This window comes from Xiphophorus couchianus, chromosome 14 (assembly GCF_001444195.1).
Source record: "Xiphophorus couchianus chromosome 14, X_couchianus-1.0, whole genome shotgun sequence".
NCBI classification, from domain to species: Eukaryota; Metazoa; Chordata; class Actinopteri; order Cyprinodontiformes; family Poeciliidae; genus Xiphophorus; species Xiphophorus couchianus.
This window is the reverse complement of record NC_040241.1, coordinates 17,269,598-17,288,268: the sequence shown is the minus strand read 5'-3', so window position 1 is coordinate 17,288,268 and position 18,671 is coordinate 17,269,598. Positions and strand designations below refer to the sequence as shown.

The 18,671-nt window shown below is 38.0% G+C and overlaps 1 protein-coding gene across 3 annotated transcripts in view; it reads right to left on the bottom strand.

Moving 5' to 3' along the window:
• Positions 1-66: 66 nt before the first annotated feature.
• prox3 (prospero homeobox 3) overlaps positions 67-18,671 on the bottom strand; it is a 29,567-nt gene continuing 10,962 nt past the window's right edge. Inside the window, exons 1-8 of one of the 3 annotated variants that reach the window (XM_028038336.1) lie at positions 15,839-16,393; positions 12,187-12,258; positions 8,725-10,394; positions 8,534-8,641; positions 6,312-6,424; positions 5,291-5,396; positions 2,479-2,643; positions 67-158 (exon numbers count right to left, since the gene is read on the bottom strand). In XM_028038336.1, coding sequence (XP_027894137.1) covers positions 135-158; positions 2,479-2,643; positions 5,291-5,396; positions 6,312-6,424; positions 8,534-8,641; positions 8,725-10,392 — 2,184 coding nt within the window. In that variant the 5' untranslated portion in view covers positions 10,393-10,394; positions 12,187-12,258; positions 15,839-16,393 and the 3' untranslated portion in view covers positions 67-134. Of the gene's footprint in view, positions 2,644-5,290; positions 5,397-6,311; positions 6,425-8,533; positions 8,642-8,724; positions 10,395-12,186; positions 12,259-15,838; positions 16,394-18,671 lie in introns of those variants that run through there. The other 2 variants (XM_028038337.1, XM_028038338.1) reach the window with 2 other exon arrangements.

The window sequence follows — 18,671 nt, the reverse complement described above, 5'->3', positions numbered from 1 at the left end:
TACATATCTTTACCAATAAATATGGAAAGTGTTTATGTTGCATATAGATAAACACATTTCATAATATGAGGTTGGTATTACTTTAATTAGCTGATAAGACGTAAAATCCATTGAAGTCTGAATGAGGCACAGATCTACAGCAAAGACTGCAGCACATCCTGTACAATATAAAGGAAAAAGATAAAAATAAAAATTACAAATCTGGGAAATACGCACTTGAATTCACGTCACAAATAATTACACCAACAAAAGCTATTTTGTTTTCAAATCAAACTATCACAACATACAAGATTTAAAATATAAAACAAAAGTTCAGATATTTTAACTTATTTAGTTCAGCTTCACATTCAAAGAATATAAAATATTTCAAGAGTACATAAGAGAAACACCAAAAACATCATTATACAGCTATGTCAACTTCAAGGTGTCCGAACAAATTTTCATGTTGACTACATTTTTATTTATCATGCACAAAAGCTGTACAATAGATACACTCTGAGCAAAGACACTTTGAAGGATAATCAATAAATTTCTAGACTCTCATAAATAATCAAAGATTGGTCCAGCATCATAAAGAACTATTTTCTATGAAGGTTAAAAGCTGCTTCAGATGGAGGGAAATTAGAAAAACGGATTCTGATAGAAAATTAACTCGGATGTTAACAGTGTTTTCCCACTGGAAAGTGAAGGGATTCACAGGAATATGACTTGTTTTTGTTAACAGATGTTTATCTTTGAGCTGCAGGAAATCAAAGTTAATCTTTTAAGCTTTTAAAAGAACCAGCCAGGTTATTCCTCGCTAAAGTCACCACATCCTCTCAGTATTTTCACATTTTCTGACCTTGAAGCCAGAAATTTCGTTGTCTTTTGCTGAGATTGTTTGTGACGACACAAAGTCGTGCATAATTGTGAAGCTGAAGAAATCTGATATGTGGTTTTCATTTGTGTTTACAAATAGAAATATCTTTGACACCCCTAGCTAAAATCCAGGGCCACCAAATATGAAGCTATGCAACACAGCAAATCTATGGAAGATAAAACTCTGGTCAAATAAGGAAAATATTAAACTTTTGTCAGTGCTGTGGGAGTTTGAACTCTTACACTTTTTGTGCTGAAATTGTGACTTTCCATTTTTGCTTAAAAACTGAATTTCAGTGGCATTGTCTTTGTTCCATCAATCAGTGAAACTGATGTGAGCGCATATACTTATGTAAAACAAACAATCTGTGACGTTGAGAGTTTGTAACGGGAGAGCCCTTAAGTCAAGGGTGTCCAAAATGTTAAATTAAATATAATCAGTAAGGAAGATTAAAAAAAATAAAATAAAGCAAATAAATTAGTCCAATTGTTTTGTTTGTTGTTTGTAGGAACCAAAACGGGATCGACAATGATGTGCAAATGGTTTTGCACATTTGCAACTCAATTGGGCTCAATTGAAAAAATTTATTCTCAGCTAAAAAAACAGGATTTGGTTACTTTATTTTAAGACTCTTGCTATATTTAGCCACATTTAATAAATTAAATTAAAGTTGATTTAGGTGCAGCAAAGTCGGCTTTTCAGTAAAATCACTGGATAAACATGATTCTATGTGTTAAAAACACCTGATTATAAAAATACATACTTTGTGTTATACTTTACATTTTCCAAAATGTAAATTAACTGTTTTCTTCTGCTGGAATAATTGACTTTTATATGCAAAGTTTAACCACATTTCCAGAATTTAACCACATCCTCTGTGAAGTGGTGCAATTGAAAAAGAACGTTTCGGTTTAATTTTTATGACATAACAAGCTAAAAAAGTCCAACTCGTTGTCAAAATGGTGGTAATGCTTTATAAAAACTTTGAAAACCGCTCGTTTAGACTCAAGTGGGCTGAATACAAATGCATATCCGACTTTGTTTTGTAAAAACAAATGTTGAAAACCATTTCATTTGACTTCACAGCTGGACACTATTTTCTGTTGATGTCACTTAAAATTCCAATGAAGTTTGTAGATGAAGTATTGAACGGGTACTTTAAATTAAATTTTCATTGGAATAACTGTGAATGTTTCTCTAAAATTCCAGCTAATCATCAGTAAAACGCAGCCTCACACATACAGAGGGACTCGTTATGAATCTGTGACAGAATAAACGATACAAGGTTGTTTCAGCGCTTGGTTTCAGGAGAGTTTTATCAAACGTGTAATGTAGAAAAGCTGCGGTTTGCAGCCTGACTGCAGAGGAATGTTTGCAGAAGGAATTCCTGCTTTTAATTCAGCGGTATGGCCAAGATAAGTGCAGTCACAAGACTCTCGTTTGAGCACTGAGTGTGTCCACTGTCTGTCCTGTGTTTATGTCCTAAATAGTGGTTTTTAACCTCAAACTGAGAACCTGACCCATCATTTACACCTTGACAGTTTATTTAAACCTTGATAAGAATGTGATTGAGCATGCATGGGAGTTCATGTAGAGGAGAAACGCAGAGCTCAGCCCACCGGACAGCCAGGCATCCTGAAGGCATCCGGCAGAGGACTGTCCAGCTTGCAGATGATTTTATATATCCCTTTCTTCCAGCAGGGGTCGCTGTCTCTCCCAGTCCAAATGGCCGAGTAAAACTCTCTCAGCGCCACTTCTGACACCTCGATGAACCTCTCAGGAACCTGCACACAGAAACGGACCAGTCAAAGTCTGCAACACGTACTGATAGAGGCAAAGCATTAGTTAAGTAGATTATCATTACTTAAAATCAGCAAATGATAAATAAAAAAGTAAGTACACCCTCTTTCAGGGTGATAAAAAAATATTTATTTAGATTTGAAAAGGTTAAAAAATAAGTAAAACTCAACTTCAAAAACACACAATAGATTCCAATAATAGTCGTTATTTAGTACATAATCATTTTCAGTACTCAGTTTGTTGAAGTTGCAAACATGTTAATCAAGTTGCGGTCCGGACTTTGACTGGACCGCTGCTATACCTCCATTCTCTTCTTTATCAGCCCTTCTGTTGTAGATTTGACTTTGTGTTTGGGGATCATTGTCCTTTTGGTCTCATGTTGTCATAAAGAGAAGTTCAAAATCAACTCACTAACTAGGTTTCCAACCAATTGTTGTGAAGTACAAGAAAAAAAAATAGAAAATGTGAATTAGCTGCGTTTCTATCTACTGGTTTGGAGCAAATCGACCAGTCAATGTGTAATTTTGTCAGACTTTGACGTTTCTTATGACTGTAATAAACAGGAAGTAAAGGCTACAAACTAGCATGGACCACATACAAGAAAAATTGAAAGAGCTTTCCCCTCCAAGCTGGAGGTTTCTATTAAAATTGGCCTGACCAGAGGCACCAAACTTGGAAATCTCTCTGTATATTTGGCTTGGCCTGACTATATATTTCCTCTTCTAAATGTCTTTTTTAAAGTTTTGTTGTGAATTGGCTCAGTTTATAAGAAAACTGACTTCTTTGAAGGAATGTAGGCTTGGTGCTGTACTTTGTTTAGCCATTTGTCTTCTTCAAGCTCTATAAATTTTCTCTCATTTCCTGTAATCTGCTGCAGACAGTGTAGCTTTTCAGGTTTTTATGATAGTTTTATAGACAAAAATAACATGTTTCACAGTTTTTTAAAAGCAGGCACTATTTTTAATTTTACATTTTGAAAGTTATTGGTTTTAAGTTTTAAATACCAACCTGATTCACTTAAAGCTTTTTCCTGACATTTTGCTGTAAATTTAGTGGACCACTACTGCCGACTAGTGGTGAAAAAAAAAGTACATTTTGTGACAAGATAAAAACAGTTTTAACAGTTTGTGTCCTGCATTTCAAAATACCTACTACTGTGTAATATTGACATTTTTGGTCAGAAGTTAGAGGTTTATTTATTACAGACAATTTATTTGAGATGTTTTTTTCCTGAGTAGAATGAAAATACAACCCCATTTACAATTACATTTAAAAACAAATATTTCATTTTATTGGGGAATTTTTCTAATTCAAACCAGTAAAAATTATACATGCTGGCTCAAGCGTATATTGAAGCAAGCAATATTTAGATAAATGCCACTTAAATTGTAGAAAAACAAGCTTCTGACAGGATATTTACCCACTCTTTTGAACATTTAAAGTTTCATTTAAATTGTGTGATTTGCAATAAGGTTGAAGTCTAGGACATTTTTATTGCTTTATCAAGTCAATTATAAGCAACAAAATCTGTTTGTTTTTTTACCCAAAAAGTTGAAAAATAATTACAATTAAGTAAAACAACGCATTAATTGCATAACCAAGAAGATTGCAGCAACTGGTTTCTGAATGGTAAGTCAACAACAAAACACTTGTCTTTTCCAGCAGTGCAAACAGCAGTAAAACCAGCTAAGCAAAGTGCTGGAACTTTCTTTGGGTTGCTAGGTAACGGGCTGGGCTTCACATTGGTTGCTAGGTAACGGTTCCTCCTGAATGGAACTTAGAGATTTTTGAAACGGCTAATTTTCCAGACCCCTAAAAACATTAACTTGTTGGCAAAAATAGCTGGATGCTTTTTTTTAATCAATTGGTCTGTTTTTTAGAAGCAGTTGAGACCCAAATGGAAGAACAAAAACAGGCGAAATGTGAATTTTGAATATAATTTGACAATAAAAGCTCGTCTTAGGTCAGTTTGGGTGAAACTCTGACAAAATCAGCTTTTTCTAACAAGACACAGATCCAAAACACACATCCCAACTGGTTAATCTGGAACGACTCCCTCTCCACCATATGGAAAATATATGTGCTTCCCTTAAAACTGGGAATGAGCCAATTTAAACCCATTTAAATGGAGTTAATTTAAAGAGTAAATCCAATAGGCTAACAAATTTATGCCAGAAACCTAATGATTTATGTCATTTCTGTGCTCCAAACATCAGTACAACAGTATGTATGTTTATGTTTTACCGAATTTGGCATAAATTTGGCAGAACAACCAGATTCCACAACGGCTTCATCCCTCATGCCATAAGAATACTAAACTCACATTAGTTCAATCTTTTAATGTATACATTTATATTGATTATTACTTATTTATTTATTTATTATTATTATTGGAGCCTTGCAACAAAATTTATTTCAATTTGTAAATTTTTTAATGTACAGTTGAATGACAATAAAATCTGTCCATGTCTATAAATTGAACCTTGTGCTCCTACTTTTTGTATTTAAAACGGCTGTTTCTTATACACTCATTCCCTCCTGGTGAAAGATGGTTAAAATAAGTCAAATTAGCATGACATGCATCCCTACATGCATGTAAATGTCTGTACTGATGAAGCATCCCGTCCTGACCTGGTAGACATTGCTCTTGTTGTAGTGCATGTTCAGTATGCGGTACAGCTCCGTATCTCGACCCACTCGCAGCTGATTCTCTCGGCCCATACGAGCGGCGCCATCCCTGCGTTAAAAACATCCTCAGTTTAATTTGCCCGTTTTACAAACATTTATTTACTTGAACAAATTAGAACACAAACAATCTGAATGAGCTCACAGTAATCAAAGTTTTAAGCAACACAAATAATTTTTTTCTGTTTACATTTATTGCTATGTGAAACTGCTTATATTATTAATAATATGAGAGTGAAAAGAACTATAAATACCGTATTGATCAGTATTTATAGTTACTTCTAAACACACTTAAACAGGATTATATTCTAATGCAGTAGAAACTTTTTTCACATGGGCCAAAATGTTGAGTCAAAAGTAAAATATAAAATATAAGAAAATATAAAAACAGAAAACTAAAATTAATCAAATAAAGTAGTCCAATTTATTTATTTTTTTAAGGAAACTGATGTTATTCATCATAGATGTAAAACATAAAAATGTTTCATCTGGTTTTCAAATTCTTTTGGGTTCGATTAAACAGATTTATTCTTAGTTATATAAAAACAGGATTTGGGTCATTTTCTTTCAAAACACTTGCTATATTTAGCCAAATTTAACAAATCATATAAAAGCTGATTTAGGTGCAGCAAAATAAAAACAGATAAACGCGGTTCTACTTATTATAAATGACTAGTTGAAAGAGACGAATACTTTCTGCTGTATTTAAAATTTTCCATTTCAAGAAAATTATGTCGGTAATAATTTTACTCTCATTACTAAAAATGCACCGTGCTGGACGGGCCTAATTTAAATCAAACTGCAGTCACTGAGCCGTACTTTGCTCACCCCTAATTAAATCTATATGTTGTTCCATTCCTGTCCTTTTTGCAGAAAATATAGATAATTACATTTGTAAGAAAGATTAAAATAAATACTAGCAGACTCTAGTGTAAATGGAGTAAATTCGGGGCTGAGTGTAACTCACCGGGTGAGAGCGTCGCGGACCGCCTGGCGTGCAAATCGCTCCATCTGGATGTAGAAAAACTCCCTGAAGTTGCTGAACCATTTAATCATCTGCGAGGTCACACAGCGGTTAAACTAGGCAGCAGGAGAAAGATGCTTATTAGCTTAATTTATAATATAGTATTTTTATTTCATGGCTTGGACAGACTGCAAAACAATGTCCAGCTTCAATTTATTTGAAGATAATTAATAAACCAGAGAGCTGCTATTTTTAGTCTGTACAGTTTGAGTTTGGACAAGCTGTGTCTGCTTGATGCTTCAGGTTTAGCTGACATCACCTGTGCTGGCTGACCCTGAAGCCTAAAACTAACTAAGGTCATAGCTTTGATCCCTCTGCAGAACATTTAAATAAGTGTAAAACTAATTCTGCCTCATTGAAGCAGCTCACACGTAATAGAGAAACCAAACGTCTAAGTTCAGTAAATTCATTCAGTGGGGAAAAAATTGTAAAAATAGTTGGAAATCATTCTTTATTTTAGGGATTGAATAAAGGTTGGAGGCTGTGCTCCTGCATGTTTATGTCATACTTTTTAAAAAGTCATACTTTTTACACTTCGTTAAATATAGTTGGCGTGGTGCGTTTTGCTTGTGTCCAGACTTTTGTTAAACATTGTGAAAACATGCAGGAATTGCTCTGACATTTAATTTGCAGCACCGTCTTAAAACCTGACAGACAAAACACTATCAGCGTTTCCATTTCAAATGTGTGCAAATTTTGTCGATTTTCCACTAAAGTGGAAAAAACGCAATTTATAAAATGCAAACGCAATTAAAATCACATTTGAATAACTTGGTCTAAATGTAAACTAGTTGATGTATCCAGATGGAAAGCACCATAAATTCTCCTATTAAGACTCAAACATTGAACTTTAATACTGCATTCACTCTCCTCTGGGTTGATTGACCTTCCTGCCAGTAACTGAATATTCTGTTTTATACAGTGGATCAAACATGAATTAAGACTCTGACTCTGAACTTTAAGTCTATTCACATTGTAATCTAAAGAGCATTTAAAATGAATATATAAAGAAGGCCATCCGTTGATTGAGACTGAAAGACTCTTACATGATAAAGCCAGTAAATTCAGGTGGTTTTATTCAGTGGTGAGCACATTTAAGCTAATATGCTAATTGTGACGCTAATACACTTCAATTCAACTCTGAGCAAGAGGAATGTTTTAGACATTTTATTGCTGGCAAAAATGTCAGGGTTGTTCACAGCACACACAATTTCTGATAGGTTTCGTCGACCTGTCGACCTCGCTAACAACAGTTAGCAACTGGGTAAAATAACGCCAAGCATTTTCTGAATAGCCAAGGGTCCAAATCCTCTATACGAAGCAAAGCATAGAACCAGGGGCTGGTTTTTACCAGGACACAGATGTATAGATCAATTTTGTGTCTTGTACAGGTGCGATAGTAGAGCTGAGGAACAGGACGATAGACGGATTGGAGTCTTGTCTGAAGTAAAGTAAGCACTGCTCTGGTCTGGCATGGTGAAGAAATTGCGTTGAGCAGCCACTCCCCTGTTTTGGGAACGGAGAGAGTTGGTTCAAGTATATTTTAAAATCCCTACAGTGGCTCCCTGGAGCTCAGATAATAGACATTAAAATACTGTTGTTAGTTTATAAGTCACTGAACGGCTTAGAACCACAATACATTAAAGACCTGCTGTTGTTGTATCAACCTCACAGACTTCTCAGGTCTTCTGGTTCTGGTTAAAAAACCAGAACCAAATATGGAGAAGCAGCATTCAGCTTCTGTGTATCACAAATCTGGAACAAACTTCCAGAAAACTGTAAAAACACTGAGTTTTTTTCAATTTTGACTAGAAATCCACCTGTTTACAGTTTCCTTCGAAACATAATTAATGAAATATTGACCAAAATATTTGATGCGTTTTGACAATCTTGATGATGGCGCTCGTCAAAATGTAATGTCTGTTACTGGTTTTCACAAATGTTGACTGTATGTTGTGTTTATGACTTTTTATTCTTGGCTTTTTACAATGTAAATCACTCTGAACTGCCTTGTTGTGAAAATCAATCAAGTTTGTGCTATACAAACAAACTTGATTGATTGGTTGGTTGGTTGGTTGGTTGGTTGGTCTTCCTGTACTGTACCGTGTGACCCTGTCTTGGATTACTAGGGACTATGGATGGATGGATCATTGAGGCACACTTACCTTGACATCAGGGAAGTAGGTCTTGAGTGTGTTGGAGCTGGGGTACCGTGTGTAGAAGAACATGAGCTTGGCTTTCTTCAGATGGCAGGGAGACAATCCCTCCTGGGTGTAAACATGACACTGGTTAAGGACAAACATGAACAAACACAATCCTCTCTGTTATTCCTTCCGTCAAATGACAAAAAGGATATCCCGCCGGCGGTCAGGTAGAGCTCTCCTCCGTCCATTCCTCCGCCTCCTCTGATGCTCCCGTCTCCCCTCACCCCCCTCTCCCTCTCTCTGACTCCGTGGCGAGTCAGCGACGGGTCCAGGTGTCCGAGGAAAGGGAGCGGAGGGAAGGAGGCGTGAGAGGAGAACTCCAGGAAGGGGTCGGAGTTCAGGTAGTCCTTCCGAGACGGAGCGAGATGAGGGAGCTGTGGGTGGTGGAGCGAGCGGGAGAAGAGCTGCTGCATGGAGTAGTGGAGTAATGGAAGAGGAAGAGGCGGAGGAGGTGGAGGTGGTGCGGGGAAGGAGGACGAGGAGGAAGAAGAGGATGATGAAGAGGGGTGGAAGGAGGTGGAGGAGGAAGTCTCTTTGGGGTGTGAAGCTGGAGGCATGAGTGGAGGGTGAGGAAGAGGAGTGGGTCGGGTCAAAGAGGGGTGATGAAGGGGGAGGTTTGGGTGAGAGGAGTTGATGTTGGTGGAGAGCGGCGGTCCGAGGAGAGGGAAGGTCTTCCGCGTGTCAGGTGACCTGTGAACGGCCAATGGCATTGCCAAATCTGGTCCAGAAGGAACCAACTTCTTGAGCTGCTGCTCTCTGTCTCCGTCCTCCTTCTCTTTCATCGGTTCCTCCACTCTTCCTCTCGTCAGCAGTCCCATCCAGCCATCCCTCTCCTTCCCTCCATCATGCGCCTGATCAGACGGGTGGAAAGAGATGGCAGCAGGAGGGGAGGAATGGTCCATCATCTCCGTGTAAAGACGAAGGACTCGGTCAATGACTCGCGCCACGGCGCTGCCCAGCTCCAACTTCAGAGCCTGAGCAAACTTCTGTCCTCCCTCCTCATGCTCGTCTTCAGCTCCTCCGTCCCAGTCTCCCCTCGTCAGACCTCCGCACTCCAGCCACAGTCTCGATCCCTCCATGACGCCCTCCATGTCTCCTTCTCTTCCTCTCTCTATTTGCCTTTCTCTGTCTTTTTGCAACTCGTCTTTCCGTTTGTGGAAGTTGTCAAAATGGGAAACAGAAAGCAGGGAGAAAGATTCCTTCTCAAACTCGGCGCCATCTATGTCCTCTTCATCAAACATCTCTCCTGTGACATCCTCCTCATCCTCCACCATCACTTCATCTCCATCGCCATCACACCTCTGACGCTTTCTTTTCTTCTCCTTCTTCTCTGCCTTTTCCCCAAACGCCCTCCAGACTTTCTCCTGCAGGGCCTGCAATCTCTCCCTGGCCTCCTCAAGCTGCTCCTTCAGCTCCTCCCTCTCCCGTCTCCTCCCCTCTCTCCTCTTCCCTCCATCCTCCAGTTGCTTATCTTTCTGCCTGCACTCCAGCTTCATCCTTTTCACTTTCATGACGTCTTGACTCCACTCAGCCATGAGGACGGTGTCGTTGCACTTCCTTTTCACCTCCATCAACTCGTCCTCACCCTCCATCATCCCCTCTTCTTGCTCCATTTGAGTGGCAGTCACTTCGTTCTGGTTTGCAGTCAGGATCCTCCGTGGGCCTCCGCCCGGCTGGAGGAGATGGTGGATGAGGGGGAAACCTGGGGGTCTGAAGCCGGGAGCGGTGTGGACTCCAGGGAGGTCTGCGGAGGAGAGACCGGGAGTAAAAGTCCGTATCTGGGGGGAGGAGTCATCGAAAAGGTCTGTAGGTGAATCCATCACTGCAAAGAAAAACACAGAAAATTTGTGTTGATAAGTTTGGCTCTGCATTTTAAACAGTTTTTGTTGTTCTAAAAATGTAAAAGTGACAAACTGGTATTCATATCCACTATTGCAAACTTCAGTGTATATTATAAGTAATTTAGCTTAACTAAATCACATATAATCAACTATTTTTTGCAGATAAACTGTATAAAATTCCTTTTTTGAATAAAAGCAACTTGAGGGTCTGAAAAGTTGCTAAATATAATAATAAAGTGAATAAGTTGGCAACAGTGCTTCTCATCCTGATCACGCTCCAGCTTAGCCACGCCCCTTTGTGTCTCTTGGCTCCACCCACTTTCTGGAACTTTATAAATTTGGTAGGGGGCGTGGCTTATGCTTTAACAAGGGGTCTACTTACATTTTAACTGTGTTAACCAGCCCTTAAAGGGCCGGTTGTGCCAGAATGTATTGATAAAACCTGTTCACCAACTGTTAAATATATGAATCAATTCCTAAAATTAAGTGATATTATTGAACATCTTTTCAGTCCCTCTGGGTTTTGGTGATTCTTTTTGTGATTTTTTGTTTGTGGTAATAATTTGGAAATATTTGTGCTTCTTCATGACGGTAAATGCGACTTTTTATTACTCGCTGTATAGGTCATGGACTATAATCTGACATTGATTTAGTCTGAGGCAGCTTTTTAGAACAAGTAAGAAAGTTTTTGACAATTTCTGAGAAAAATCTGTAATAAACTCCCAATTATGTATTAAAGCAAAAAAGTACAGGCATTTGTTAATTTTGTGTGAATTCCCACCATAATTCTCAAGAAACTGGAGGGACTGATTGATTTGATTAATAACAAAATATTTAAACACACTTGGTGTTTAATCTACAATGTAGAGGTCCACATAAAAAACTATGGTGGTCGAGATTTGGCCCACGGGCCTTTAGTTTGACACATGTGCCCTATGTCAACCTTTTGTTGATAATTCAGTGATTCGTCTTTTGCCCATCCTTGACAAAACAGCTCAAGCTCAGTCAGATTGGATGGAGAAACAGGTGGTCTATTGGATTTTGGGACTTTGACTGGGACATTTTGACACATTGATCTAAATTATTAAATCTTGCTGTGTGTCGTCGTTCTGGTAAAAGGTTAACCTCCGCCCCAGTCCCATGTCTGTTCTGTTTCAAACAGGTTCTCTTCCATCTTCCCATCAACTCTTGCTGAACAAATGCATGCTAACACCATGATGCTGCCACCACCGTGTCCCACCCTTGGAATGGTGCTTTAAATGTGGATCAAAATGTATCGTTTTGGAGTCATCTGACCAGAGCTCCTGAAAACGGGATGTTTTTACTAATTAAGTGATTTCAAACTTTTGAATAGTTTCCTGTCCTGTTAGTCTAAAATGCACTAACTTGCACAAAACCACGTTTGTGGTTAAAATATGACATCATGTGGAAAAGTTAATAGAATATAAATATCTCTGTAAGGCGCTTTATTTGCTTGGTTTGGTCCAAAGTTATTCCAAAAAGATGAACAGAAATTTTTTTATTGTACTACTAGAATCTCTCAATAAAAAGGACAAAAATTTTTTAATCATTGACACTTTTTTTTTTACAAGGATTATTCTTACAAAAACAAAATGAGAGCAGTCTTTTACATTCCCAATGTCACATTCAAATTAATTTCCTTTCCTTTCAGTGAAACAAAATATCTCTAATCAAAATATTTTTAATGTGAGATTTGGTGAATTAATCTATTATTTCAATGTAATGTAGTCAGGACATGAATGCTCAACTAACCTGGACAACAAAACAGGCCACTGATCGGTCAAAGGCTGCAGCCTCTTCCACTTGGATCTCTATAATGATGATCTGCAAAAATTAAACAGGAAGGAGAACTTTAACTTAACGTTACCTTAAAGATGGATGGATGGATGGATGGATGGATGGATGGATGGATGGATGGATGGATGGATGGATGGAGTCAGAGAAATCACCAACAGAATCACTTAAAGTCAAACATGCCACAAACCCCAACCTCATAATCCAAGATGGCCGCCACGTGCATAAACATAACAAAAATTGCAAATCATGAATATTATTTGTACTTCTACCAGGTCTATGTGATTAAATTAGTCACATAGTGTCAGTGAAAGCTGACGTCCTTCTGAGTTTAATTTTAATCATGTTTATCAGCTTCAAGCGTAAATATTTTACAGCTTAAGAGGGTAATGTTTTGTAGTTTTTGTCTGCTAAAGATTCCTTGAATATGATAGGTCTGAGCTATACAAAACATTTTCATTGCAATTGAGCACAAAACGCTGAGTTGGCCTCCAACTCAACTTTTACACTCACACATGAAAATGGCTGCAAACAGATGCACAATCATACATTACACATCTTTGAAAAGCATTAGTAGCGCTTCCTACACAACCAACAAGAGTGCAGCAAACTGTTTCTGGATGGTAAGTCAACAACAAAACACTTGTCTTTTCCAGCAGCCATTGTACAGATTATACAGCAGTAAAACCAGTTGACCAAATGTGCTGGAACTCCACTTTGGTTGGTAGGTGACAGACTGGGCTTCACTGGGGTTGCTAGGCAACAGCACAGTGCCTGTCGTGACTTAACAATATGGAGGTTTTTTGAAATGGCTTATTTTCTGAATACCAAAAACCAGCTTGCTGGGGTTTTTTAAGCAAGTGGGCTGTTATTAGGAGCAGCAGAAATCCACATGGAAGTATAAAAACGTGCAAAATGTGAATTTTGGAAAATAGGTCTTCTTTAAACATTTGACATGTTGCACTCAAATCTCAGTTTTAAACTTTGGAATAAATATGAAACATATTAATTGGGGTTTGTGGCACTGGAGGCCTTTATTGACAGTCATAAGGAAGAGAGAAAAGTTTCAGAGTCAAGAATCGAACCCAGAATGGCTGCGCTGGGAACTATCGCATCTGTAAATATGGACGCCTGCTCTACCTCTACAACACAAAATATTTATTGTTAAGCAACATATTTCTATAACGGCTGAACAGGAGGAACCAACATCAGATGTAGGGCAGAGAGAAAGAGGTTGACAGCCTGTGGGGTCAGGCTATGTGCTGGTAGGGAACTGGGTAACATCTGGCTCATGATCTCTGCCTCACATCATCCTCCGGGTTTCGTTCAATACTTCCTGTTATGCTTGAATCCATACTCCACAACCTAACAAAAACTGGAAATAACAACAACATATGTGTGTTTTTATATGTTCCAAATGCTAAACATCGGCTTATTCTCACCTGCCTGTGTACAACGGGGCATTTTAAACACAAAGGGCCGGTCCTCATCTCTGTTTTTTACTAACCTAACCTCCCTCCCACTTTCCCCCCCCTTTTCCTTCCTCTGCCATCCTCTCTTTTCCTCCCTCTCAGTGTGTTATCTGTTTGGGCAGGTTGTTAAGCTCTGTTTGATCAGAGTGTTTATCGTCACACACACTTTCACCATCAAAAAAATAGGAAAGAGGCTTGAGAGAGGGCTAACAATGGTCAACTGTCCTTGTAGAGTGAAATGGAGTGAGAGTAGTGTGAACAGCAACACCCTTAATCCACTTCAGACAGATAGATGGACAGATGGACAGATAGACAGATAGACAGATAGATAGATAGATAGATAGATAGACGGACGGACAGACAGACAGACAGACAGACAGACAGACAGACAGACAGACAGACAGACAGACAGACAGACAGACAGACAGACAGACAGACAGACAGACAGACAGACAGACAGACAGACAGACAGACAGACAGACAGATAGATAGATAGATCGCCCTGGTGCAACATGAACAGAATAATCCTCCTATAAATAGCTAAATATCAATTATTCAAATGCCCTCTCCTCTCTGCTATAATACAGCCCAGATGGCAGGCCGACCAATGCGCTTATATCAGGGACAGATTAGCCTTTCAAAGCCAGCGGAAAGCTGCACAAAATATGAGCCCTGAGCTACAAATATGAGCGCTATTAACCACCAGATTAGGTTTAAGAATATGGCACTGCTGGAGCGGAAAAAACTGGCAGCACAGTGATTAACGGGCCTAAACCGGGGTTGTTAATAGACCTAACGCATGTTGGGAAGTCTTCCCTATCTGCAAATTTAAAAGTAATTATCAAATCGACTGGAGCCGTCAGTGTTGTAATGCAAAAACTGGCTTGAATAAAACAATCTTAGGGAATATCTAAGAGGTTTTATAGACAAAAAAGTAAATTTTGATTGTTACATTAAACTACAAATGGAAATATGTTTATTTCAATGAATATTATTGTAAGTTTAAATATAAAACAAAACAGAATTTCTGGTAAAAGTTCACTTATTTTAAATAGTACAAATAAACTTTAATTACAAATAAAACTAAACTTTGTTTTTTAAAATGTTCATATAAAAATAATTTTAAAAAAAAATTCAGATAGTAAATATAAGCACTGCGACAGACTGGCGTCCTGTCCAGGGTGACCCTGCCTCTCGCCCCTAACGTTAGCTGGAGATAGGAACCAGCACCTCCCGACCCCACTGGGGACACGGGCGTTAGAAAATGGATGGATGGATGAATATAAGCACCCTATTGAGAGAAATGCATGTTTTTAATTTTTAAAATTGTAAAAAATAAAAATAAAAAAAATCATAAAAATAATAAAATGGGGTGGGGGTATTAAAAACATTCACAGTGAAAATTATATAGTTATATATATATATATATATATATTAAGTTACTAATTGTATATAATTCACATATACAGTATGCTCTGACTAAATATACGTTCTTTTTTATAACTCAAAGTAAAAAAAAACTTCAACTATTTCATGACATTTACACAGTAAATAAAAAATTCAAAAATAATTTCAACTTTTGTTATATTTTCATATTTAAAAATTATTTCTGCTTACAAATAGTAAAATATTTCAACACACACACAGTATTTACTTTCTCATTGGCTCAAAATATTTAAACTTTAAACATTAATACAGAGTGTAAGAGTTCTATCTATCTATCTATCTATCTATCTATCTATCTATCTATCTATCTATCTATCTATCTATCTATCTATCTATCCATCCAACCAACCATCCATCCGTCCGTCCATCCATCCATCCATCCATCCAACCATCCATCGTTTGAAGCTTTTTGAAGCCTCGGGGCGCGTGGCAACATCTGCCGGCTCTGTCACGCGACAGGAATCCGCTTTGGCCGTTCTCGCGCGCCGAGCAGTCAGTTTGTTTCTGTGCGCGCGCGCTCGCTCGCGCCTGCGTCCTGTGACTAATTGGCAGCTGTGAGGACTAATGTCGCATTAAAAAAAAACAACACGCAGATAAACACGCAGAAAGCGAACGGCGGCAGCTGGTTCGGGCTGTTGTTAGAGCGGCTTCGTTTAAAAGATGAAGTTTAAAATTCAGAGGAAATAACTCACGCAGAGGGGCTCCAGCTGCGTCCGCTCCCCGAAGCTTTTTCCACTCCACTGTCCGCCTCTGACTGTCTCCAGAACGGACTCTGACCTGGACCGGGACCCGTAAGAGAGCGCTGCGTCACAGTTTTATTCTCACCCGCCGAGCAGCTCTTATGGATTTATTCTAGTTGCGTAGAGGTTTTGTTTTTGTTGTTCCTCCCTCGTCAGTCCATCTATGTTCGGCTGGCTGGCATCAGCCCTGACGCGCTGCTCCCGGTGTGGAGTGGAGTGGAGTGGAGCGCAGTGGGCGGGCAGGCGGGCTACAGAGCTGTCCACTTGACGGTCCGATCCCTCCCATGTTGGCATGACCCCCACTATGAGCTCATACACATCACACGGAAACTACAAACACCAACATTTCTGCTTCTCCTTAACTTACAGCTCACTCTGTCCATTAATAACAGCAGCTGCTGCCACACTCATCATGGCAGGAGACTCTCAGGGCACTAATGTGCAAAGGTGTTCCAGACATTATGGAAAAAATGAATACATTCCCACAAAAAAACTGAAAGTTTCTAGAAAAAGGTTTCAAAGGTCAGGCATTCTCAAATTTTCAATTTTTTTTTCTAAAAAATGTCTGAGATTAATCTAAAGATTTCAGAAATTTTGTGAAAACTGAAATTTATGAGTTTGAAAAGTAGAACATTTGCTAGAAGAAAAAAATCTGAAATTTTGAGATTAATCTCAAAAAGTTTCTAATAAAAAGTTTCAAAAATCGAAACTTTTTGAATTGCCACATTTTTCCCAGAAAATGTCTGACAGTAATCTAAAAAACTCAAGAGATGTTGAGATTAATCTCAGAAATTTTCTAGAAAAACATGAAAATTTATGATTTTAAAAAGTAGAATAAAAAAAAATAATCTGAAATTTTGAGATTAATCTCAGGAAGTTGAAAAGTTTTTGAGAGAAAAAAACAAGAAGTTTATTTCTGAGGTTGAAAAGTCAAAAATGAGCAAAAAACCTTAAACATTTCTAGATCAAAAGTTCCTTTTGGAGCTCAGATATTTTCATGCTTTTCCTAGAACATTTCTGAGATCAATCTCAAAATTTTTGTATTTTTTCTCGCTAATATTCAACTTTTGGGGCTCAGAAATGTTCTTGTTTTCCTAGAAAATTCCTGAGGTTAATTTAAAAATTTCTGAGTTTTTCAGTCAAAATGTTCAACTTTTGAAGCTCAGAAATTTCTCCTTTTTTTCTAGAAAATTTCTGAGAAAAAAAGGAGTTTTTGAAAAAAATTTAAGTTTTTTTTTTGTGTGCCTTTTTTCCTATCTACACTGCCCCTATATGCTACCGTATAGATACTGACCTCAGAAAGTGACCAAGTCATACATTAACAGCTTTATCTCTCCGCAGGAATCTCTTCGGAGCTCCGGCCCTGAAACTGGACACAAAGAGCTTCTGTCCAGCTTCGCAGCCTGTTGCTGCACGGAGCTAACCTTTGAAAAGTGGAGCTGTCCTCCCCGCCATTTGCAGCCCTGAGCAGAAGATTAAAAACAAAACACAGCGGCTACTTAAAGCCCCTACAGTACCTAGCTAGCATGATAAAAATGTATGCATACATTTAAAAAGTCATGTTGAAAAATACAAACTAAATCCCTTTACACATGGAAAAATTATTTCTATATTACTTTTACTGTTGGTACATCAGTTAATGTGCTTGTTTGTCTGGGAAAATGAGCCGTTTCAAAAAATCTCCTGAATGTAGCCTGACAAATAAGAAGGCCCAACCCGTTACCTAGCAACCCCAAATGTGCTGGAACTCAACTTGGGTTGCTAGGTAACCCAGGTTGAGTTTGGCCAGCTTGTTTTGCTGATGGAAAAGACAAGTATTTTGTTATGGAGGGTTGACTTACCATTCAGAAACCACTTCCTACTTTACGAAGTTTTACAGTTGTATTTTCAGCCGTTCTAATGTAGACGTTGAGTTAGGGGGCGTGGCCAGCAGCTCATTTAGATTTAAAGTGACAGAAGCACTAAAATAACTCATTCTGATAAAATCTCAAATGAATGATTTTTGATCAAAAAATGCAATAAATATGTTTTTAAAGCCTGTATTGCTACTCTAACCCGTTCAAGAAAACATAATAGGTCAAATTTAAGTACTAACTTGTTATTTATTAATGTGAAGGATTAAAACCTCTTACATTTTTGTAAGAAAAAAAAAACCCTAAAAGTTTGGTGCTTTCATAGGATTACCAGAGGAAGACAGAAGCCAGGTGCAGGTGTGAACTCTATAAAAGCAGGAGTTGTTTCAGTTTGCTGGTTGGCGGCCAACAGGTGTATGTGAACACCTTGCCAAGGCTGAAGGACATCAGCCATGACCTCAGTGAAACAATTGTGGCCACTCATCAATCTGAGAAGAGTTACAAACAATCCAAACTAAAATCCATCATTCTGCAGTGGGAATCACAGACCTCAGTACAAGAAGGTGCAAGTAGAAAACGACTGCATTACAAGGTTATTTACAAAACAAATAAAATGCATCATTACAATGAGAAATAGATAATCTATAAGAAGAAAACATTCACTAGACAATTTTTCTAAAAATCTGCAGTCAGAGGTGGGAAAAACACCCAAAACCTGCATTCAAACTAAGAGTAGCAACATATTTTACTCAAGTAAAAGTAAAAGGTATTTGGTAAAAAGTCTACTCAAACACCGAGTAACTGATCAAATTAATTTAAAATCTAAAAAATACATAATCAGATGGACCAAAATTTTTGTATTTTAAGAGTGGAAATTATAATAATTCATATAGGTAACAAAAAATAACTAGATCAGGGAAAATAAAATGTTT